Source organism: Vanessa tameamea, chromosome 17 (assembly GCF_037043105.1).
Source record: "Vanessa tameamea isolate UH-Manoa-2023 chromosome 17, ilVanTame1 primary haplotype, whole genome shotgun sequence".
Taxonomy (NCBI): Eukaryota; Metazoa; Arthropoda; class Insecta; order Lepidoptera; family Nymphalidae; genus Vanessa; species Vanessa tameamea.
The window spans coordinates 7,323,441-7,349,903 of NC_087325.1; the positions used below are offsets into that span (position 1 = coordinate 7,323,441).

At 30.1% G+C, this 26,463-nt stretch overlaps 3 protein-coding genes across 3 annotated transcripts; 1 reads left to right on the forward strand and 2 right to left on the reverse strand.

Annotated features, from left to right (window-relative positions):
• Positions 1 to 3,010: 3,010 nt before the first annotated feature.
• LOC113400261 (uncharacterized) lies at positions 3,011 to 4,712 on the reverse strand. Its single transcript, XM_026639771.2, has 3 exons — positions 4,465 to 4,712; positions 4,194 to 4,373; positions 3,011 to 3,322 (listed from the first exon to the last, which is right to left on the reverse strand). Exons 1-3 carry the CDS (start codon positions 4,511 to 4,513, stop codon positions 3,117 to 3,119), a joined length of 435 nt encoding a protein of 144 aa, XP_026495556.1. The 5' UTR covers positions 4,514 to 4,712; the 3' UTR covers positions 3,011 to 3,116.
• A 422-nt stretch (positions 4,713 to 5,134) lies between these two features.
• On the forward strand, positions 5,135 to 6,662 carry LOC113400260 (uncharacterized). The gene is made up of 3 exons (XM_026639770.2): positions 5,135 to 5,298; positions 5,377 to 5,538; positions 6,161 to 6,662. Exons 1-3 carry the CDS (start codon positions 5,238 to 5,240, stop codon positions 6,379 to 6,381), a joined length of 444 nt encoding a protein of 147 aa, XP_026495555.2. The 5' UTR covers positions 5,135 to 5,237; the 3' UTR covers positions 6,382 to 6,662.
• Positions 6,663 to 8,421: 1,759 nt separating this feature from the next.
• Positions 8,422 to 25,698, reverse strand: LOC113400259 (uncharacterized). The gene is made up of 4 exons (XM_064217463.1): positions 25,442 to 25,698; positions 11,477 to 11,659; positions 9,077 to 9,504; positions 8,422 to 9,033 (listed from the first exon to the last, which is right to left on the reverse strand). The coding sequence occupies exons 1-3, from the start codon at positions 25,497 to 25,499 to the stop codon at positions 9,299 to 9,301; spliced, it is 447 nt and encodes a 148-aa protein (XP_064073533.1). The 5' UTR covers positions 25,500 to 25,698; the 3' UTR covers positions 8,422 to 9,033; positions 9,077 to 9,298.
• Positions 25,699 to 26,463: the final 765 nt, after the last annotated feature.

Sequence of the window (26,463 nt, forward strand, 5' to 3'; positions counted from 1 at the left end):
GTGATGATAAATAATGTTCCAAGCATAAGAGGAAAAAAGCCAAATAAACAACATTTGACAGCAAATTGACGCGACATCATGTTTATCTTTTTTCCTACTTCCATTGGAATAGTTTTAAAATGTAAGTTTACCCATTTATTTCTAAAGAACATATAACAAATATTATTTAACCAAAATCAAAATATTATTTAGATAAGTAAACGAGATTAGTCTACCGGACTAATTTGCTAGTGTATTTAATATAATCTAATTTGATAACTTTTTTTGTTCCTATTTACCTAGATTTAATTTCTTAACTTGGATTTAGGTTATAAACCGAGTTGAATTATGGATTTGCATACTTAGAGTATTTTACTGCTGGTGTACGCTATTTGTTTTATCTGTCAATTCTCAATAGCAACCTGGAATTTGGCATTGATTGTGAGATTAATCCCCGGTTATTTACTTTATACTGTATTTTTTGTTATACGATAATTAAGTAACAAATCAATGTTAGCTTTTAAGTTAGGCCTCAAGACAATTTTGCTTAAAAATAGTTTCTTGAATGTAACTGAGGACAGAAAAAAAATTATATCACGGAAAACCAGTTTCGCTTTATGCTTGTCCGTGGAAAAAAGAGAGATATTTTCGCATTTTTTAAATAAAAAAGCTAGAGATTTGGGTGGTGCTTATTATTTAATATCAATAATATATATTTATTACAATCATAGGTAGGTGGCCTGATAAACTGGCCATCTGATGGTAATTGGTCACCACTGGTTATGGACGTTGGTACTGTAAAAATATTAATCATAACACCATAACACCAATGCGCCACCAGCCTTGTGAACTAAGATGTTATGTCCCTTGTGCCTTTAGTTACATTGGCTCACTCACCCTTTAGACTGGAAGACAACAATACTTGTGTAATGTTTGGCGGTAGAATATTTGATGGTACCCAACCAGACTTGTACAAAGCAAGCAAATTATTGATTTTCCAAACACATAAATGTTTATTTATTAATTGCCAGTTTGATATTATAATCCCTGAACTCCTTCGATGCGGTAATCTAAACTTCCACGATGAATGGATTAATGGCTTAGGAACTTACAAAAACCGATTCATTTTTTTTCGAGTCCATGAGAACCATATATGTATGTTCAGCACCGAATTTAGGGCAGGGCCTCCAAAAGAGAACCTCTCTATAATAGAGATTCTAAAAAAACAAAATTCCGTCGTGGTAACAATTTTAATGGCATAGATATTGAAAAAGTAGTAGTACGAGTATTGCATGCATTTTTGACAGAAAATTACATATAAAAATAAATAAGTGAAAAACCTGACTGACAGACTTTTGAAATTAATTTGCCAAATTTATAATTAAGGTAGCTCCACTCCTTTGTTGCCTAGGAGCTACACTCAATTGTTGTTCCAGGGCTTCTAGACCTCTAAATCTGAGTCGTACATGGTAACGACAAAGCAATTTTCGTTTTGATATTGAGTTTATGAATAAAAACCAGATCAAGATTGCTTCTTTATGTATTAAAAGCACTTCTTCAGTTTTTTATCATTTAATTCACTATATACATATTAAATACTACAGAGATATCAGACATAATAGTCGTCTGGCTTACTTTTATATTGTACCTACCAATATTATGCAATTAAAGATATTTCATATATGGTCCCATAGACAATTTTATCAAATTTACTTCACTCAATAATCAGCAATCGGTACGACCAGACACTTTATATTTGCATTTTGCATTACCTCACCATCATCACAGACTTAACTTCTGCCAAATATTATAAACAATTCTGGATTATTACTTATTAATAAAATTTTGTTTTTTAAATATCTTTATTAAGTATCTCCGTGTGATGTCAATATAACCCTCCATTTAAATATTTGTAAAAATGTATTAATACTATTTTCCGTTGAACATATTTTACAAGTAAAAATATTCATTTAAATCAAACATTTCTTACAAATTAATGCGTTAGAAATACTGTGTTAAGTGAAATGTTAATTAACATAGATGTAACATAATTAACAATACTATCATAAGGTCACAAATAAAATAAAATACAAAGATCGCTTTGAAATAAATCCTAAATTACTTTAAATTCACACACTCACATAGTTCGATAGTTCTCAAATTAGAACACAATGGGATTCAACATTATTTAATAAACGTTAAACAATATTTTCCTGATAACTGATATATTCATTATCATATGCTCAATTTGTGTTTATTATTCATCTCGGTGGTGAATGAAAACATTGTGTGGAAACCTGCATGTAGGTTGGATGTAAAATTCAAATTTTCAAATTACAAAAGTATTCACATTGGTGGGCTCGTTAAAAAGGGGGACAGTCTGACATTTAAAGGCCTACTTTTAACTTTGCACAATTTGTGGCAAACTTCAAAAAATAATGCCATTCATGCATCTCCCTTTTTTGTATTGTATTTACATTAATTACAGTAGTATAAAATCTAATGTGAAATCCATAAAAAAACATATCACATATTGGACGGAGTTTACTTGAGTATATTTTAAAATTACTTAGGCACTTCGGTCATATAAAAACTTTCTTAACTCTATCATTAACAAGCACATATTCTATAAAAAAAAATTGGTTATCTTCTGTATTTGTCTACATTTAAACAGTGTTTAGTGCTGTCACATTATTAAAAAATCACAACTATTATGAACAAAGGTCAATGTAACTTAAATATATGTATTTGAAAACATACAAAAAATATTAAAGTATAAAAAATATCAATCAAAGACATTCTAATTCATTATGAAAGCAAAACTAAAACTGGTGTTCCATAACAGATAACACAGTCATAAATGTCTCTCTTCTATTTATAGTAAAATGAGATTCTAATTTAAATATGTAAATGAGGAAAAATGACTTTGGAATAAAAAAAGATACTTGTTTTTGAAATCTTTGGGAAAATATAGACCTAAAGATTCTTTACAATTTACATAGTGTTGTATAATATTCCGGTACTTCATTAGTTTAATAACACTAATCATAAAGTAATCCTTACCATGACCATTATGGTCAAGATTTCGTTATAAATATAAATATATATTGCTTATTTAAAATTAGATATAAAATATATTATGTCAGTATAATTGTGACAATAGCACTTAGTAATAAAGCTATGGGTATATAAATAGATGAGGCCCCATTACACTCATCAGATGAACAGTAACACTCTTCCCAGTAAACACCATTTTCATAGACCCCCCAATTACAAACACCAGTTACTCCCGTCTCTGAGACCGATGCACAGCGTCTGATCACTTGACGCCAGCGACCATCCCCTAGAAGTTAAAAATAAACAATCATGTAATTAGTATTTATAACAGACAATGTAAGCTTAGGAATTTAAAATATTGATGAATGTATAAAGAGTATCGCCATACATATTAATTTAGAAAGTAAATGTGAATAAAAGGTAAGTAATTTGTGTTATGCAGTGGTGTGGCCATTAATGAATATAGGAAGGAAGCTATATTGAATATTGATTACAAATTGACAATGTACATTAAGACATGCACATTAATAACATCTTATAGTGGAAACTGAAATTGTATAAGTTTAATTGGGGGTTTTACATATTAAACAAATTAATGTTTCATGATTTCATTATTTAAAAAAATATTTAAAACAATGAAATCTTCAAAGCCATATCATTCCCTGCAGAGCCCTACTGATATGAGAAGTCCCCATTCTTTAACCCTTCCATTACCTTTTTTAAGACTCGGAGTATCCAGTATAATAAAGACATAAGTTTTACATAATCTTATGGGTTATTTAGTAGCAATTATAAATGCTATGCCAACTTCAATTTATGGTATAGATAACAGTTTTATTTAGCCCTACAGCTTAAGATATTTGTATATGTGATATTAATATTACAATATATGTTGCATAGGTGATGACCATGTAATTTACAAATACTTTACATAAAACATTGGCTTACAATGCCTTTTAAATCAGGTCCAGAATACCTGACTACCTGAATCTGAACCAAAAATGATTTATAATTCATCTTGTGTTTGTCAGTGTGGAAAAAAACTGTCTGGAGACCTACATGTATATCTTCCAATTTGCATAAGAATAGAGCAGTGAAAATAAACTTCTAACATTCCCTCTTTTTACTGAGACTTATATTATAAAAGGTAAGCTTACATATAAATCCTTTGGGTCCTTGTTGAGTAAGCTTCACACAAAATGATCCAGGTATATGAGATTCATCGCTGCCACACTCTACTGCAATGTGACTATTTGTATCGAATCTTTTGTAAGCCCCACATGTATCTTCTATTAAATTTTGCGACGACGCACATTGATAGCATCTCACGCAGAAAACTGTAATGATGCCAGTAGGAGCGTTAGTTTTTATTTAAGTTTTATATTAAACAACTTTCAAAAACTTCAAATTAGGTATATTTTAAGTTACCTGTAGGAGCAGTGTATAAAAAAAATAAAATAATTGACTTAATATTCATTTTATATTCACTGTATATTGTTTTTTTTTATAGATAACTACGTAATTAAGGTTTAACAATGAAAATAGAACGTAGTAATATAATATTTAATTTTAAACGAACAAATATAACAAGTGAGTGAACTGTGAAGTTGTCAGTTGAGATTGAAGTTGAACACACCCAAACAAGTAACAACAACTAGGGCTGCCTTTATGTAGTTTAAATACTTTTTAATTCTTTGGGGCAAGCCGTCGTCGATTCCAGTGTTGAATCGAATAAATCGATACTTTTACTGAAATAAAAAGGTAACTTGCAACCTTTTTTTCCTTATAATTTGATAAGATGTTTATGCCATGCTAAAATAATCATTTTTATGAGTTATATACGAAATATACATTTTTTCATATATTTAAAAAATATATAGATATATGATTGAACTTAATTACTTACAGAAATTAGTTTTTTACTATGTTCATGTGTACACTCGTGTTTCTTTCTTTCTTAATCTTTACTTTCATTTTGATAAATCTCTATAGCTCATCACTAGGTACCATATATTGAAATTATTTGTTAATAAACTGACAATTTGACAAACAAAAAGGCAACATCAACAACCTTACTTATCTGATCATAACTGTCAAACTTAAAATCAAACTAGTTAACTCTATAGCACTTATTATTTTTCCCAGGCAGTAATACGATCTTTATTTTTTATTTAGCTCCTCTTTTGTTTTTTAAACAAAAAATGTTTCCGTGGTTGAAAAGTTTCATTTGTTTATTTATTTTATTAAATGTTGTTTCGAATGGTACTTCTAACATACTTACAATATAAACAGTTGAGGGCACGCCCAAGACGGTTTTTTTATAAATTTGTATTTTTTCAGTTTTATCAATAAAATGTTGGAACTGCAGATCAAATAATGATCCAAAATGTGCTGATCCCTTCGATAATAGTACTGTTCCGATAACTGATTGTGTACAAGAAAAAGGATTGGCACATTTACCGGGCTTACGACCAAGCATGTGCCGAAAAATAAGACAAAAAGGTAAGAAATTTATATTTTAAAAAGTTATACGTAACTTTATAAATATTTTCATAAAAAAAAAATTGATAATATATAATACACTTAATATGTATAGTGATTATAAAACAATGAATAGAACTGGCTATTGGGTCAAGTGGCTTAATGATAAGGCTGAAGATTCTGAAGTTCATATATTAAATCAACGTAATAAATAATAATTATTGATTTTTCTATCAAGATATATATGTTTCAAACTTAGTAGTGGGTTAAGTGGTTTACTGATAAGGCAGGAGATACAAAGGTCTTGGATTCATATTTGAAATTGGAATAAAAAAATATTGGAGTTTTCTGTCAAGAAACTCAGATTTAACACCTCTGAAACCACACTTTATTCCAGAAAGCATGCAAAATTGGTTGTCCAGTGCCTTTAACTGGTTGTGTTAGATTTCCTGTCCTAGATGATGAGAGTTAACGAATAGAGAATAACTGTCTTTGAGCACTTGTCCAGTCTCAAGTGAGATTAAACTAATTCTCGGGCCAAGTCAGTCTCGACCATAATAAAACATACTTTATTTTTAATCTTAAACTTACTTTGAATGTTGTAGAAGTTATGCTATTTATGATATAAATATTTCACTTACAGTAAATGGAGAATGGCGTTACTTCAGAGACTGTGCTTATTTAGGTGAAGTTGGGATCCAAGGAGATGAGAGATTTTGTTTAATGAGGACGGGAACTTACAATATATTTATTGAATACTGTACATGCAATAGCAAAGATGGCTGTAATACATCATCATTGATAAGTCCGTTACCGTTGTTAACTTTTCTATCATTAATATGTATTTATTTTAGAAGTTCATGATTATCGTTAATTTTGAATACAGATTAATGTTACATGATCATTGTAATGCCACTTTTTAATTATTTTTTTTAGTGTTACCATAATTTCTTTACAAAGCTAAATCAAACAAACATTTTTTGTAAATTTTAGAGTAATTGGGCAGGATTTATTATTTAATTTTGAATTAATACAATCTTTTTTTATATCTTCGTCACTATTATAGTGGTATTGTTTTATCCAATTATCCAACACAAGATATGTTTTACTTATCCAATCTAAAGTTCTTTTAAAATGTGAATCTCAAGGTTATATTCTCAATTTTTTTTTTATTATTCTATAAAATAGACTTCTATATGAATGATATTTTTATTGATAATAGGTAGATACAAACAAATTAGATTTCATAATTAATAATTAAGATGTGTTAAGATTGTTCTAAATCACAATTATTATAAGATGCTTATTGATTTATAAATGAAATAGTATATTATTATGGTGTATTTATACAATATCCAACTGCATATGATTAGTATGCTATTTTATTGAAGCATACCTGTGTATAAACATGTATGGACTTGGTAAACTCAATCTTTGCCTTAAACATTGTCCTAATTCTTAGCATAAAAAATCTAGAAGAAATGATTTCATTGCTATCAGCTTCTGCTGTTCAAAGTAAACATCTTGATTTCTAGTAAATATTGAATATCTATATATGTATATTAATTATAAATTTCACACTTTAATTGTTTGGAAATAAGTGAAAATCAGTTGATCCAGCTTACATGGTTTGATATCAAACTTAGTAATGTTTGTACTCTTTGAAGTAGTAATACATATAATTATAATATAATATTTGTTATAAATGTAATAACTTATAGATTGTTCACTCACGAAGGCGTGTCTCCTCGTTAAATTATCAGCGTGCATTAACAAATACAATCTAATTTGTATTCTTTTACTGGATTTATTCTAACATTAGTATTACACGCACACAAAGACATGCTAAATTATGGGTGTCAATCATCTAATGCACGCTGTAATTTAACTAAGCCTTTCATTAAATGAAAGGCTTAGTTAAATTACAGGCTTAGTTAAATAACATTCACATAATTTTTCGTATTGATTTTTGTTTATTTTTGTTTTTTTTTTAATTCAGTATTAGAACTCGTAACATTATTATGTATGTATTAAATATAGAAATAATTAAGACTGAATGTTCCATCCATAGTAATAAATAGATTTACATTTTACAGCCTTTGTATGCATTATTAAATATACCATTTGACACAAAAATGTTTTCTTTTAGAAATGTATATCTTAACTGGTTAATAAAAGAAGTGTCTAGTAAAACATCTTAATATCTATGTTTATAATTAAGTATGACTTCACATTGCTAGCGACATCTTTTAAATTGCGAGAAAACATCAAAACAAGCTTTGACAGCTAGTCGATCTGGTGAAGTGTCACGTCGTATCGATGTTTGGCGGGAATGTTGAATGCCGTCATTATTGTGGAGTATCAACTCCAAGCGCTACCACGTCTGCGACGAATCGCCTTTGTTCCCTACCGCCTCATCGCCTGTGTCCCACCAATACAAGAAATTCTCTCTGAGCCGTTCCAGTGCTACAGAGTCCGAGTATTCGGAATAATAATAATTTTTTTACCCTTTAATTATATTGGTCTGATTGTTTTAAATTCAATGTTACTCTTATTTTCATCTTACAAACAAAGCAAAATTCTTCCCTTACTTTAATATACAGTTTATGTACATATTGTGTACTAGATACCCGTTCCGGCCTCGCACGGGTAGAATAAGTTTCATTAACTTTTGTGTAACTATTGGTTCACGTTGCGAACGCTAGTTATTCAGTCGGCACGACTTTTTTCCTAAATCTTTAGCAACCATTGTTTTATTTCAGCAAATTAAACAAAACTAAATCCCTTTTATTGATGAAAACAGAGTAAAATTCCTTCAGTAGTTTTGAATTTGTCGCGTTCAGCAGTCAGGCAGTGGTCATATTACCTACATAATAAGTGATAGAATAAAAAGATAGCTTAATAAAAAAAAAACATTTATTGGAGACAAAAACACTTTGTACATCGAAATATTGAAAATAAGATTTAACACATATAGAAAAAAATACTTTTTATTAGAACAACAATATAAAATAAATGTCATATAATGAAAATTTGAGTAAATAATATTTGAGATAAAATATTGATTAAAATTTCATGTGTGTTGGTTAGAAATCATAAGAGATTAAAACAGAGAATGTAAAGCAGATCTAGCAATATTTACATTAAAAATAAGACTTATAAATAAATTATAAACAAATCCTTAACCAGCAAGTTTGTAAATTACACAATGTTTAATAACTTGACAACTTGATTTAGTAAATTTTGCACCCATTTAATTAAATTAGCACATTATTAGTAATAAACATTATTGGTCTATTTCAAAATTAGATCTAAATAAAGGACACTGGACATACAATCCTTGGTGAGATTTATATATAATTTCGAAATTTAAATACTGTTTCAATATAAGTGAAATTAAAAACGAAATAAAATATATTATAATATAAGGCACTTAAACGAATACTCAGAGCTAAAAATATTTCGCCTGATTTTCCATAGCGGTCTTAATTTTATACTTGAAAGGTAACAAATTCCCATGAGGGAATTTGTTCCCAATATATTCAGATAACGAAATAGGCTCATGCCTATTTCGTTTGAATATTGAATATATTTCTCACATTTTTATGAATATCTGAAATATTTGTATATGAACTATAATTGTGCGCCCGCTTAAGATCATAAAAAGCACTTGCAGATGTACAAAAGTTATTACGAAATTGTTATTTGGTTTACGGTGGGCACATGGCTTGTAAAATTGTACTATTGGTATGGTCCCCAATGCCTGTACATTTACTACGTTTTACTTAAAGAGAAGGAGGCCGAGAGGTGCCATTATTAAAGCCAATGTCATAGTAATGGCTGATGCTCCATTGCAACCGTCGTAATCGCAGGTTTCACAGAATAGGGTAACTTCATTTGGTCCATTCGAAGAGCTTGCGCAATTGTTCGAGTAATCGTCCTGACGTTTCCATGTGCAGCCACGAGATATTACTAATTGGTCCCCAACTGTAAGAAATAACATTATTTTTAAAACTGATCAAATACATAAAGTAAAACATTCTCACGTAGAGTTCCAAACACTGAACGAGAGTTTTCTAATAATATATAGTTGGAGATGAGGGTAGAAAAGGCAGCTGATCAGCATAAAAATCATTTTTTTTGGTGAAACCGTCGTGTCATGCGGATATTATCTATGCGTTGCGTTGTTCTTTTATGTTTGTGTGTCGTTTGATTTCTTTTTTCAGTTTCGTGTTTTAAATATTACGATATACGAAATATTCGACCGAAAAGAATCGGCAAGGAATGCAATAGTATATAATTTTGAACGATTAAATTACATCGGCAATATGCATGTTTATTGAATACAATTGAATTATTATTTATCTTGCTGGAAAATTAACGAAAACTTCACGCCCTTTTTTCATTTATATAATTTATTGGCCGTATTAATTGTTAGTTCTTCAAACTTATTTTGTTCAAATTAGAATAATTAATAAAAGGTAATTAAATAATAATAATTTCTTTGTGACATTATTAAAATTACGGATGGAGTTACGCTTAGTGGAAAGATACGAACTATTCCCTTAATGTATGTTTAACAACGTGTGACCTCGCGATAGTATAATAAAATTACCCAGCAGAAAATTAATGTTTAACAAATAGGGCTATGAGTAATTCAAGCAATGATTCTGACGTAACTTAGTTCATGACAGACCAGTAACAAGCGTAGGTAGCTTGTAAACAACCCACCTGCGTTTAGTTTGAATAATATATGGTAAATTTTGTAATTTAGCTGATGTTTGAAGTGTAAGTTTCTATGTATGTAAGACCAACAAGCCGAAAAGAGAGATATATATATACATATATATGCATATATCATGGAATAGGATGTAATATTCCTGATGTCAGCGAATGTTTCTTTACACATAATTGGGAAACAATTATGTTTTAAAGTAGGTATTCATTCAATGTTATACTGTGAAAGACTAACATATTTAAACAATACTATAACAAACAAACAGATCTGAATAAATATTGATAATGAATGGAAGTAAATAACTTCGCAAAAAACCTAGTTTTATGACTAATTTATAATAGACATGCTGTTGCGAAATTATCTGTCTTTCTAGAACGTTTTTAGACGTATCTCCTAAGCTTAGCCATTTTGAACAAAATATTCACAAATTATATGTACAAACCTTCCTCGTTTATCGTTGCGACTTTACGAAAAACGTATTAATATTGCCGAATTTTATCTAAGATAAATAATAAAAAAAAAAAAAAATCTAATTTAAGATTGAAACATGGTACATTAATATTTAAAAAATAACAATAACTTTGCATTTGTTGAAATAAGTATAGCATTGAATTGCTAGTAATAAACGCTTGACTGTGTTAAACGATAGTTGTCAAGGCTGAAGGTAATTATCATGAACAAAGGAATTGGAAGCGCACACGTCTTCCTACACAAATAAATCTATGACGGCTTGTCAGAGCATCAAATAGCAAAACAATATCAAGATTTATGCAGCACGTGCTGTGCCTGCGACTTTGTCCGCGTCTAATGAAAGTAAGTATCCCATTGCTGGGCCAAAGGCTCTTGTTTTTTTCGAGATGGTTTGGAGCTTTTCCTACCATATTTCTGGAATCTGGTTGGTCTGGTCTACACCCGACACAAGCACGTTACGTCACGATGTTTTTTACAGCTGAGTATGAGATGAATTATAAACAAAAATGCAAACCACTTTAATCAACCATTAAGACTGTGTTCTAATAACTGAGTTGTGGTTTGTTCCACCAATGCAACTGATACATTAATTGCAGTCATGTATGATTTTTATAGAATTATCAATCATCTTGATATATTCAAAATAAAATGCGGTCCCACACTGAGGTTCTCAGGATCTGTAGCCAATGTGTATACCAGAATTTCACAAGATAAAATAGAGTTTATATAAATAAGAATACATTTACTTACCATATTTCTTCTGTTTCTTACAAGCCGATTTCGATGTCGTAAGATAAGGATATGTGGCTCCGGTATTGGCGTCACAGTACTCGAGGCGGAAAAGACCGGAATTTTCGTTACGGCCTAGGATGAATGGATCATTACAATACGGATTGAGGTCTGATGAGCATGTCCAGCAACGGACTGCTTCTCCTGGAAAAGAAAATTAAACAATGTCATTAATTAAGACTAAAAAAAACGTATTATATACGGAATTAATTAAGTTTTTACTGAATAATATTTGCACGGGCAATGTTTCCGCTTATTTATGAAGGTTACTTTGTAATAAGTTTAAGTTTAAATATTAATTGTAATAAGTGTATTTTTAGGCTGTATAATTTGTCGCCTTTTTACAATTAAACGTAAACAATGCATAACGAAACAAAAAACATGACTAACTATCCCATCATTGTTTTCACACAATGTTGCATGTAAGGCTAATTTAAATGGAAAAATGTTTTGAGTTCTTATTGTTACGTAGTCGATTGAAATCAGAGATGTATTGAAAAAAAAAACGAAAGTATTGAGTGATTGACTATCCGCGACGATACGTAAAATATTTTTTATATTGCTCACGATGTAAACAGCAATTGTAAACATCACAAGATAATAATGATCACTTTAAAAACATACCTAGTCATGAAGTTACAAGCTGTGGTTTGTTTACAAAGAAGAGAAAAAAATGGCTATATTCGCTCTTGAAATGTTGAATTTCAGATAAGCTAGATATCGAAGTATGATAAATACTTATTTTTATATTATTTCGATAACATATTTGCTAAGTGCAAATAAGAATAGCAACGATAGCGGGCATTCAGTCGTACTATACGGTTTGCAAATTATTTTTAATATATAATAATATATGTATCATATATCATAACAATAAATATACATACAATCTTCCCTTTAATATGCTTTAGTCGCAAACTAGTCACTAAGACCAGTTTTCTTTATCATAAAGGTTTTAAATTTAGATATAAAACAGTTGCTACTGTAGGGATGTGACTGTTGAAGTACTCTGAAAGTGTCTCCGTGTCGTTTTTTATTTGCAATAACTTTAATTTCAAAGTAATTATTTAAATCTACAATTTTATGTATACAATTGTAAATTTATTAGCGCGCGGTTTTCATGTTTTTTTTTTGGCCAGTTCAATCTGATGGTTACTGCTCCACTCCAAAAGGTTGTGAAGATATATAGCCTATAATATTTTTTCTGACATGTAAATCGTGAGATTAGCAAGTACATATAGACAAATTTATTTGCATTAGCATTAGCAGCCTGTAAATTTCCCACTACTGGGCTAAAGGCCTCCTCTCCCTTTGAGGAGAAGGTTTGGAGCATATTCCACCACGCTGCTCCACAATGCGGGTTGGCGGAATACACATGTGGCAGAATTTCGTTGAAATTAGACACACGCAGGTTTCCTCACGATGTTTTCCTTCACCGCCGAGCACGAGATGAATTATAAACACAAATTAAGCACATGAAAAATTTAGTGGTGTCTGCCTGTATTTGAACCCGTAATCATCGGTTAAGATGCACGCGTTCTAAACACTAGGCCATCTCGGCTCAATTTTATTTGACGTAAGTATATATTATTAATATTTTTTGTTTCTTCTATCTGGTTCTGGTTAGTAATCTATATTATTCTATAGAAACCCAAGGTTCCGACTGCGACCATTGAATAAATGTTATGCGGTCACGTTACGATGATGGTTGACAATTGAAGAATTCTTTGCTTTTATAACTTGGTTTCCTTATACGTATTGTGATCACGCGCATTTACGGCACACGTACATTTATGTACCAGTCACGTTTTATACATAGCTATGTTTATATTGTAATAAGTACTTACGAAACTGGTCATTATAACAGTTACATTTGAATTTACTTCTGGAACGTATTATGTTAGTGGTACTTAGGTTTCTGTCCAGCAAGTGTATCTTACAATTTATATGCTTTTAAAATAGCGTTTTATTGCATATTTGAGAGTTTTCAATATTTGTTTCGCGATATTATTAACAACATTCTCAATACAAATTTAACCATGATTTGATAATGTACTTAAGCCGTCGGTACTGTGCATGAATTATCTCCGGTTGTGTCAGATTGCCATCGAATCGTATTGCGTAAATAGAAAGTTAAGTACGCAACACTTGTACACTATACTATATCTAACGAAAATAAATATAATCAATATTTATCATATACTTTTTTAAGTAAGCTATTTTTTTTAAATATAGAACAGGTTAATATTTTATTTTATATTGTTTTATAAGATAAATATATCTCGCATTTAACTTAAATACACATTGAAATGTATGTAAAATGGTCGATAGTCGCTTGTTTCGTACATTCTCATTTGGCGTCATTCTATGTATAGGACAGTGGGTTTATCGTTTTTATCTAGGGCAAGGGGGCTATGAATTGTTACACGACAAGTGGGTTCATCGCCTTCCCTAGATAGCCACGTGCTAGCTTTAAACAGTCTTTTATAAAACTATTCTTGTGAAATATTTATATAGCTGTATTTGATACAAATCATTACAAAAAGAAGCTAAAAATGTTATTAATTTATCTATACATTTTGAAATAACTATAATAAATAAAATCTTTGAATTTATTTTACTTTAACCTACATAGTTATATATAACATTATCTAAAACGGGATATTTACCATGTTTTTTTATTTTTATTTGGTGGAGCTCGATATTTCGACATTATCTACGAATGTCTTGTTCACGAGAAAAGTAAGTAAATATCCCGTTTTAGATAATGTTAGTAATAAAAATAACCATGTTAATTTAAAATCTTATATAGTTATATATATTTATTTATAAACGATTGGCTAACTTTGTTACGTCCTACCCAAAATTAAGAGTCATTGTACGGCGTACCTAACCTACACATTGCGTCAGACATTCGCTCTGTTACCAAACAGTCTTCGATTGTCTTGTTGTAATAATACTGGTTCATATATATAAAACATATGAATATCAATCACCACCTTAATCAAATGCGATTTCAAACTTAAGTATTCTACGAATAAACAAATTATATGAATATCAGTATTAAAATATTTCAAATAGTTGTAATAAAATGCTTCTTAAAAACTTAAACATTAATCTGGACTATTATTTTTTCCCGAATAAAAAATATTCTTGAAACCTAGAACCCATTAGGATCATGAGAAAAATGTTTACCAGATTTAAGGCACCGAAGTCCGTTTTTGTGTTTAAAATCCTAATTTACTTACGATCCTACGTGTATCTTATTTTAACAAGTCAACGGATGTCATGAGATTTTGCATAAGCGTTGTCAGGGTTAGAGAGAAGGTAGCTATCGCTTGCCCTACACGCACACGCAAGCTGCCGCGGCCGCGACTAGCGGGTGCTAAAAGTATGCTTATTTAATTGCGTAAATCTAATCATTGGTTCCTTAATCGCTTTGCTCAATTCGAACTGTTTCACATGTTCTGACTTCATCCTTATCTGGATTCGTCGCCTTGGCCCGGATTTAAAATGTAATATCTAAATCGAGTTTTAGTTAAATACACTTTGAATGGATGTAGTTTTTTGGTTTAATTTAAAATACATTTTTTTATTTATAATAACCATATTTTCAAGCCAAACAATAGTCGTGTCTTTGTGTTACCTTGGTGTGTCTCATTAATTTAATCTTCTGAAGGCTCGTTATTTAATCATGAAGCATCATTAAAGGAGGCATCGTTAAATACATTTAATTTACTTTTCTTGTCTTAAAACAAGCTGACAACAAAATTCTAATAGACAAGTATTATATAGACTACGGTTTCATAAAAAATCGACGTTATAACATTCCTTTATAAATAGACTATAATGCGATCCCTTTTGGTGTATTTCGTAATCTGTTGAACTGACGCCAATGTTCTGTAAGCCAACACGTTTTAGAAGACATTATATTCAAGAAAATACGATCAACTTTGTTTACAGTTTGTGACCTTTTTATTAAAATGTTAGATAAAAGTTTTTAACCGCGGATGTGCGCCCAAGAACATATTATCAGGTTTAATGAGCACATTCAAATTAATATGCAATCTATAATAATAAACTATAAATAGTTCTAGCATTCGCAGAACTATTTTTAGTTAGTCATCCTCCGAAATGTCTTCGCCCATTCTGGGGCTATAGGGCACGCGGAACTATGGGGCCCTGGCGAGCAACTTTATCGCCGCACCGTATTGTATATATTGCACGAAAAAATAGTCTTCAGTCAAGCCTTTCGTGGGCCCCTTGACAATGGCGGCACGTGCCTCTTGTGCCCTTGTGGTAAATACAGCAATGCCAGTGCTGTCTTCGGTCGGGTACATTAAGGGTTTACATAAAACGTCAATTTTGAAGTTAAATCATTAAAAGAAAATAATAATTTGATTTATGGCCAAGGTTTTTGCTTGCCTACGAAGAACAGCTCATAAAAGTTCTATCAAAATCGGATGAAAAGTTTAAGATCGCGTAGAGTATCAACACAAAAAATAATGATTTTTATTCATGTAAATCATCTCATCAAACATCGGATGAAAATCTGACACAGGTTTATTCACCAACTCCCATTGGAATAGCTCAGTAAATAAGCTCAATCTTCCCTCTTATCTCTCTCCAAAGGTAAGCAGACCTTATCCTTGCAGTGGAATGTCACTCAACTTATAATTTTGTAAAGACGTTATGTTCGTACTAAAATCAATAGTTTCATTTTTCTAAGAATATATCGATACATCGTTAGTAAGAAGGTTTTAGGGATATAAGGGTATTTTGTTAATAGTTGATAAATCACCCATTCATTGCCTTTTCATTCGATACAACAATATGAGCAATACGTGTTTGATAAATCCATGGTACCTTCACGAATGAAAAATAAACACAACTATATATCCTATTGATAAATATGTGTTATTATTATTTTGCCTAGAATTGCGTAGAAATGATCCTTTTTTTTCAAATAATAATAATAAATACATTTCAATGTTAGATGTTTTATACGAAGATGAAGAAAAGTAATAATACGAGCCATGACCTTGAAACTGATTTGAGATGAAATCGTTTGGTCGCCCAAGCGTATATATTTTTTTTATACACAATTTTATTTTAAACATTTCAATTGTTCGACCTATAAACAAGAATACATAGTATTATTGTGTTCCGGTTTGAAACGTGAGCCAGTCCAGTCACAGGTAAATGTGACATAACTTTTTAGTTCTCAAGGAATGGCTAGTATTTCTTAAAGCATCAAAGTTTGGGCTCTGGTGACCATAACTATTAGTTGGCCTATTTGCCAGTGCGCACGATTATTATAAAAAAAAAAAAAAGAATGATTACTTATATTATGGCATATGTTAAAAGGTAAAGGATGTGATTTGTTAAACAATTTCTTCTTTCTTCAAAATCTAATCAGTGATGATAGAGTTATATAAAGCAAGAAACCTTGAATGTTTATAAAAACTTATAAGGGGAGCAGACATCTATAGTTATAGTAAATATGAAGATGGCCACGCATGGAGAACTGGGGCACTTATATCACATTCCCTTGTAGGTCTATATTATAATAGTAATGATCAAGAAGATTATAACATATAAACATAAGCAGAAATAGGAATAATTTATTTTTATAACGTTCATTATATACACCTTTAAATTTTGACCTTAGAGATTAGAAACTACAATGTCACTTAAACATAATAAACTAAACTCGTATATTTTAATTTATAGTTACATATTTTGTAGAAGGATCTAGAAGTTGAATTACTAAAGCTAGCAAGCTAGCTAGTCAATAATTAAATATCGTTACTTTATACGAAAAACTCTTAAGATAGCACATTATTATTAAATAGAGGGACCCAGACAGTCTTCTTATCATTAATTACGTTGAACAACTTTCATTGAAAAGAGCAATTTGTCAACTTCCGCCATTTAGAACCCCTAATGTAATTGAATTTGTTGCTTTAAGTTCATCGTTGACAATCTGTATTAAAGCTAGTCTGTTTGTTTGTCACTTACAATATTAATCTGAGGATTAAATATGAAAAAAAGCTTTTTGCCCTGGATAGTCCATTTATTGAGAAAAGTTGTATAACCTATTCCAATTGAAGAACGAGTTTTGGTTATCATGTTCAATGTTATTTGCTAATAGCTCTGTCATATTGTGCACTGCATGATTAATATCTTGCTGTGATTCGAATAGACTATAGTAATACATATATAGCCGATTCCGATTCCGTAGTAGGCCGATGTTAATACAGCTACTACAGGAAACCACACGAAGCAGCTATGATTACAAAATGTATAAATAATGTTAATCCAAACCAAAATAAGTAAAGCTGCGACATTTTTTAAAGTTTTTCGTTTTATTCGTAAACAAATTAATATAATTGTTGTTTTTTTTTTTACTACATTGCATTAAAATAACTCTTAACTAAAACTTTATGTGGAGCTATTGTTGACGAATTTCGAGATTATATGATGATAATAATAATTATATAAATAACAGTTTAGGTGAATGGCAGTGACCGGTTTGTAATCCGTAATGATAGTGACATGTTCTTTATTTTTAGACGTTAACTGGGACGCATACATATATTTTACAGCGATGAGACTATAAAACTATAATTCGAGATTTATTTTAAAACTACAGTTTTACGCAAACTTATCAGTTTGCGTTAATTTTAGGTCACATAGAAAACCTATTAATAATAATAATATTAATACAAATTAATAAATCATGTTATTAAGTGTCCTACATTACTCTTTACAGTGTTGTAATTAAATTATTCACATATCGTCACCTAGAATGTAAGCCTAAGCAAACAAATTAACCTAAAAAAACAAATAATTCAAAAACAGATGTTTTCGTTTGTATTCAAAACTTGCACTAATTTTGTGCCTCAGCTGTTATTCGTCACAAAATATTAACGCAAATATCAATGTTAACTTTCTTTCCTATTATAACCCTATGTACCTATTACTTGGGTGGCTAATTTGAATAACATTTTTAATACTTATATCAAACATACTAAAGCAATTGTACTTTGAATTAAGAGCAATAACCTAATTCAGGCTTCTTCTTTCCTAATACAATAAAGGCTAATAAAAATATATTGAAGTTGCATAAAAAAACAAGTTAGATAGCCCCCTTTATTGACAAATATTATAATCACGCTACGACTCAGAGAGGCTACAATGTGATGGACACTAAGGAGATTCAATCTTTTTATTTTTTAAATTTGCTTATATTTTTTAAGAGTGCAAACTTTGACAAAGTTACACCTTTTTAGAACCCCCAGAGCTGTATTTTTAGAAGGTTGACTATGTGTGTATTTATTGAACGTATCATATATAACAAGTACTACGTCCATGAACGTTTTGTTCGTCCTCGCATAGGTATCTTAGGAACTAAATAACTATAATATTATACTGCGTTGTAAAGTGAACATCTGATAAAGATTTCCTTAAATGCGATTCAGATTCTTATTCATGATAAAAAAATAATGTGTTTACCGATTGGCTTTGTGGTTCGTCTAGGTTTATACTGAGAAATTAATTTGTATTTTGCTGATGGTGTCGTTTAGCATGGCAAGTGAGCTAAGTATTATTATAGGCATAAAGTACATCTATAAAGACGCGAGAATTATTTTTATAATTCTTACAGTGCCAGTATCCATCGTCAAAAATTATCCAGTTTGTTCGTTAACATTTGCAAAATAAATTAAAAATATTTATATATCTATAAACGTACCCAGGTAATATTGTTTCGATGTTGGTAGTATCGAACTCGTATTTCAAACAATTGTTTTAATTTTATTATGACTATGATTGATGCGTTAATTTTATCTTAGACATTGTTGAATCTTATGAGCGTATATATAATTCTATCTCATCGGTTACACGATGACTCATATGACCTCGTGGTTACTTTGACAAGAGGTCACGGCCCGCTAGATACCTAATTAGGTAGCATAATTGCTATAGGTTAATTAAGGTAATGACAAATAATGTCGCGGACCAAAGGAATAAATTAAAAATTAAATGTAAATTAAACTAGTGTTAATTTTTATCGAAATACTTACGAATCTTCTTAGGCATTATGTTTTTATAATCTACCTTTGAAGTAACCTATTTTCATAAATAAAACTAAAAATATTTTTGTAATTAGCAAAATCATTTCATGTAAGTAATGTTTGGTTAACAATGTGCGTTGAAAAAAATAGTACATTTCAATTATTGAAAATTAAATACCGACATTTTCGTACTTATACCTTGGTTGCTCATTTGCTTGTAGTTACGCCAACAGATTGTAAGTTCTAATTTAAAACATCAATAAATATTCATTCTCTTATTTATTATTATTGTTTTTCCGTATAATACAGATAAGTTATGACATTACAATAATAGTTGTTAAGAATCAATAGCGTGATCTGCCACCATTAAACTAACAATAGACGTTAAAGTTATAGTCATATCGGGGTCATGACTTTTTTATTAAATTCGATTAAGAATTATAGGGGCCGCAGATAAAGCTATGCACCCTTATCTTTGACTTTATAATACCTCGTTAAAGAAAATACTTTATTGTAGCACTTTTTATATTTACCATTGTGTACTGCCTGTATGTTGTATTACTTAGGCACATAGTTTTAACATTATGTATTAAAAAAAAAAATCTATAAAAAGGTAAAAACAAAACAGTTCAGGACCTATTTTCCTTTTTTTTTTAAATTGGCTAATACATAATATATATATATATATATATATTTTTTTGGTTTTAAGAAATTGTGGCAATTACTTACCTTCGGAACTAAGGTGATATGTACGTTGTGCCTGTATTTACACTGTATTCATACACCCTTCAACTCGGAACACAGAGTTTTGGAATGTGACAATAGAATATCTGATGAGTGGGTGGTACCTAACCTACCTCTAATCTAACTAACCTACTCAGACCTGCTTGCACAAAGCCCTACCACCAAATGTTTTTGCTATTGACGAGTTATAGTGTTATCATTGAAAATAATTGAAGCATTCAAATTAATATTTTGAGAATTTTGTTCAATTTGCAAAATGTACATCAGTTTCACACGAGTTGGAAAATAAATTTAAGACACTCTGACTTTGAATCAATTAGTTATATCGAGTTTCGGCTTTATTTTTGGGAGATTATTTTGATGAACTTATATTATCATAAACTATATATTATAATAAACTATGTATCTATTACTAATACAAAAGAACACTATCTGTTAAGATAACAGGTTAGAATCACGCTTAAACCGATTAAAAAGAAACGGAGATAGTTTTAGTCCCGGGGAAGAACATAGACTACTTTTTTAATTCACTCCTTGAGGGGGTAAAATTGGGTTTTTGTGCTATAAGAAAATACGCATAAAGACAAAACATTTACATTGGTTTGTCTGGTATTACAGTCACCTGTCATCATCGCGGATATTTTTATGTACATTTAATTACATCATGCCCATAAAAATAGCACAGGAAATAGCAACGGAAATTCGTTGACGTGACCTTCATTTTTGTAACTTTTAATTTGAAGATGAAGGATACGAATCATAATGAGCTTATATTACTATGTCACTAAAAAAACAATGAATGGATCTTTGTATGTCCATTTCGGTATATATTACGATGATCTTCTTTCTAGTTACTAGCTCTTATGAGCGTTTATACTATTTACAATAACAGACTGTTAATTTCCTACTGCTGGGCTAAGGCCTCCTCTCGCATCGAGGAAAAGGTTTGGAGCATATTCTACCACGCTGCTCCAAAGCTGGTTAATACTATACGTTTAATCTTTCTCAATAAATGGGCTATTGATTTTTAAGATTTTTGTTCAAAACGGACTGATCGATCTTCAGATTAGTGCGATATTGCTTTGCTTTGCTTGCTAATCCGTTTACAGTGCCTAAAACTTTCCTCTTCAATGATTGGTACTGTTTGGAGTAGTTTAAGTATATTTTAACAGTATCAATATCTACGGGCGGAGAAGACCACTTACCGTCAGCTTCCAAATAAATAACAAAGTAAATCACTTTAAATATAAAATTGTCGTCAATTTTACAAGTTTTCTTACGTTTTTTCTGTCATAAATAATAATTTGTGTTATCATGTTAATAGATATATGTATATGAGACTTTTTAGTTTATCATATATATCATATAAACAAAACACTATACTATACTAGATATCAAGTTCGTCATATTGATTTTTTGGTCATTAAAATGTGGACCCAACCCTAACTAATGCATTTGTTAAACACGAATAGGGGTTGTGGGACTTCATCGCACCACAGCCCAAATGGCAATGAAAATATATTGACACGAAAATCTGTTGTAATTAGTTTGAAAAAAAGAAACAAAACCATTACAAATACGTAAGTTTATTCAATGTCTAGCTACAGATTACAATATCAGCATGATTTAATTTTCTAATTTCAGTTTCAATCCTTTTATAGTAAAAATTGTGGATTAAGTTTGCAATTATACGGGATATTGGCAAAATATTTGCGCTTATGTCGATAAAAATGTTTGTAAAGATATCAAAAAAAATTCCGGGATCGAACGTGTTCTTGATCACTTTAAACAAAGATTCTGCACGTGAAAATATTAAAACGCCACCGTTCATTAAGTCGAATACTATAATAAAAAAAAATGTATCGTTTATAGAATTTCAACTTAAAAAAGAGCAGTTTGTCGAAACCAAAAATTCAGTTCAACTTGGGTATTTATATATATTTTTTGTGTGTGTGTGCAGCATTCACAAGATTTTATTTCCAGTTTGTTATGCCTAGTTATGTAATACCATGATCAAGTTTTAAACTATTCAATAAAAGAGCGCAGAGAAATCGATGTTACAACATTCCTAAATATACATATATGTACGATATTTAAACGATAAACATTATGTAATATGTACATATGTATGTATGTTGAACGCTGTGGTGTGAAGTAACCAGAGGGCCCCATGCTTTGTATTTTTAAAGGGCCCGTTGTGTATAACTGTGTCACCATACTTTAAAAGTGAAAGCGAACGCAACAGTCTCGACATGTGCTCGTAAAACAGCCAATTATGTTTTCATATTTATTTATTATGCAAATAAATTAAATAAAGCATTAAAATAAAAGCATTTATCAGCAAAACTTGTAATTTGCAGTTGCTGTATTTAAATAATAAAAATATTGTATACATGTTTTTTTAAATGTATTCTCTAGACAATACTATTTAACGTGACATAGCTTTTAGTTGTGTCAAATAAAACAGATCATACAGTCAAATCTACGTAGAACATAAAATTCATTTAAAAATGGTTTTTTTCACGCTAAAAGCGGCAAAAGAATATGATAATATATTTACTTAATTCGTAGCACATATTTCTAATATTACAGGTTATTCAATAAGCAAGTCAATTCATCTTGCATAATATCGTTAAAATGTGGTATTTATTTACAAATAAGTGGTTGTCGCCCGCGGCATGGCTCGCGTTTTAGGAGTTGGTCGTCCGGTGTTAGGCCTGAAAAAGTAGCCTATGTCTTTCCTTGGAGTTCAAGCTTGCTTCATACCAAATTTCGGTTCAGGGGTTCGGCCGAGCAACAGACAGACAGAGTTGGGAGTTCGTTACTTTCGCATATATAATATTAGAATAGATCTCAATTTAAGAAAAACATATACCAATCTTATAGTTATGTTAATATTATTATAAAATTATTTAATATTTTTTATAAAAATAAAATCGCATCAAATCGGTAAAACATCGTTAACATGATTAAAACAAAAGTGAGATTAACAGCTTTTTTATTTATATGAATTAAATATTAGCGAAGCGACAACACAGTAAAAAAATATTAATTAGTAAATAATTTCATAACGTTTCAAATTTAATACGAATTAAATTAACCTAATATACACTTCCTACGATTTTATAGTATCTGTTCTTATGTATTACATAATAATAATAATAAAACGAGCTATTACGAACGATAATGCATGTAGTTTTCTAATTTACCCTGATACTGAATCGCATAGACCAGGTTTCAAGTAATAACATACTTATATCTATTGTAAGATGAATTACGTCATTAAAATCTAAAGATACGTACAATAACGACGATTTCACTATACGGAATAATAGTAAATAGACACTCGCTCTGAAATTCAACAGGCAAATAATTGAATAAATAATGAATGAACTCGAAGCGAATGATTTAATATGTTAACGTAATTATCTGTGACAGTTCGTGGTTCTATTTATATTTTTATGGTTGCAATTTGCAGATATATTTGCATTAATCTAAAAAATATTCGAATCTTTTTGTATTGTGTGACGTGTTTGTAATATTTATTTCTTTTACTTACATAAAGTATATATAAATATGTTACAAAAGTTAAGCAAAGGCCTGTAAATGTCCCGCACGATGCATTCCTTCACCGCCAAGCACGAGATGAATTATAAATACAAATTAAGCACATGAAAATTCAGCGGTGCTTGCTCGGGTTTGAACCCGCAATAATAGTTTAAGATGCGCGTTCTAACCACTGGACCATGGGCCGCTGGTAAAAATATTTAATAGCGGTCATCACATTGTTTAATGTGATGACCGCTATTAAATAATTATAATTACTAACATGTAATACAGAATCTCTATCCGGGTTTTTAAAGACAATAAAAATGTCTACCACCTGAATAATTATTCTTGATATGGATCTAGAACCAATGTTAATTGTCATCTAATTAAAACGAATGACAGTTATGTAGTAACTTCGTGTATAATCTATTAGTAGGTATGTTAGAAGACTGCGGCAGTTAAAACTCGTCTATAAACACAAGCTGTCTTTACTACGGTAATTATTTTAACTACGACGCAGTTTGTTCTAGCAAATAATCTTTATATTTATATATGTCGTAATATAGAAATAGGTGGATAAAAATATGAATTGCATTTAAGAATAGGAATCCTAACTTACTGATCCCAATTATTACCTAACTATTAAAATACGAAAAAGCGTTTGTTTGTAAGGCTTTCACGTTTTATCTATCTAAACTGAAATGAACGAATGAATTAATTTGCGTACACGTTAGTTCGGGGTGCAGATAATAACATAGACTAAAAACTAAATATTTTATTATATAAATTATGTAAGTTTTATCATTATATACATTGTTAAAAACACAATATGATAGGTATAACCAAACTGTAACTTGTTTGATGTAATACGACTTAAATAAGAAGGGCGGGTGATGATTAAGACAAGAGGATGTTTTTATAAATTGTACTGACTCCTAAAAATCACAGAATAAACATAAATGGCTCGGAGGTATCGATGTATTTGTGTTGATGATTCGCGAGTCTTAGCAGGTTGTACCGGTTTCGTTAGGCTTTAAATGCCTTGACGCCCATATCCATAAATGCTATCTACGTATATGGTCCAAAATTTATCATTTTATAATATGAGCTCACAAATTTATTTCTTCGTCTGTTTTTAAAAAGAAATTAATTTACTTTAAGAATAATACATGACAATTGTTTACGTATATAAATATTTATACTTAAAAACATTGTAAACATTGACAATCTTACAAAGAATAAATGTAATATTGAAATGCATTGTTTTCTTATTTAGTTCCAAGTTTCATTCATTGACAACTCAATTCAAATTTCAAAATTATTTGTGTCTTTGTTATTCAAAAAGTTTGTTTTCGCTGTTTCTTCTAAAAATTTGCTTTCAAACTGTAAACTGTGTACATTTTAATCGATTTATATTGTTGTTGATTTTATTTAGATTTAATATTTTTTCATAAAATTTCAAGGACTTTATATACCGTCTTAAATAAACAAACAAAATTATTAAACGCATCAAATAATCCGAAACCAAACAACATATAAGGCATTAATAACTTACCTTCTGAAGCATATAAGGCCACTATCAGCAACGGCACAACAATTAATAACTTAACCATTTTAAGAGAATGCTACAACAATATTTATTTTAAGAAGTAACACAGTACGTTGACGTTCGTTCCAACTCGGTCACGATCAGTGAATGGCGAACTGGCAGTATGACGTAAGTGAACGGACGAGGTGGAACAATTTCTAATCTGTGGAAGAGGCGCGGTATTTTGCCGCGAACGCGCAAAGTGTACGCGCTAGTACGCTTGCGTACTAAGTCATAGTCATAGACTAGAGTCAAATTGAACATAACAACTTTTTTCCAACTCCTCGTAATGTTTACACTTTAACAACATTTTTTCTCTCTTCTTACATATTTAATAATCTTACATATATATATAATTTGAATATTTTTACTATCAATCAATATATTAATCCATCTATGTATAAGAAGGTAGAGTATTAAAATAATTACTGTTTTGAATGGTATTTAGACCAATTTAAAATCATCTTTTTAAATTTATTAATGAGTCAAATTTACTACTAAGTATTTAAATAAAAAATGTATTATTTTACAATGTCAATACGTTTTTGCGTTTTATTAGTCTTTGACGAATTGAACTTACCACGAATTATAATCGAAAGTTACGAAACAAACTTGTTTTCTCTCAGTCTCTACATACAACATAAAGGCAATAGCAATACTTAGATATTATTATGAACATTAGAACGCAATTGAATCTCTTTGACTGTTTATCGTGATAAATTATAAAAATATAAAGTTTGTTGGTTTTTAAAAAATAAATTGAATACCCTGTCTTAAGAAGGATTTACTGGTTTTACGGAAACTTAGGTATTAAATAACACTTTATCGTAATATTATTGTGAGATTTGTGCTTCACTTTTTTATAAAAATCCCTAAATGTGTTCTGTTCTCTAAGATTTTTATAGTCCGAAAACAATTATTAAAAATAAATATGATAATTGCTTAAAATTATTATACCTACACAAACAAGGTACTGCTTAATATTACGA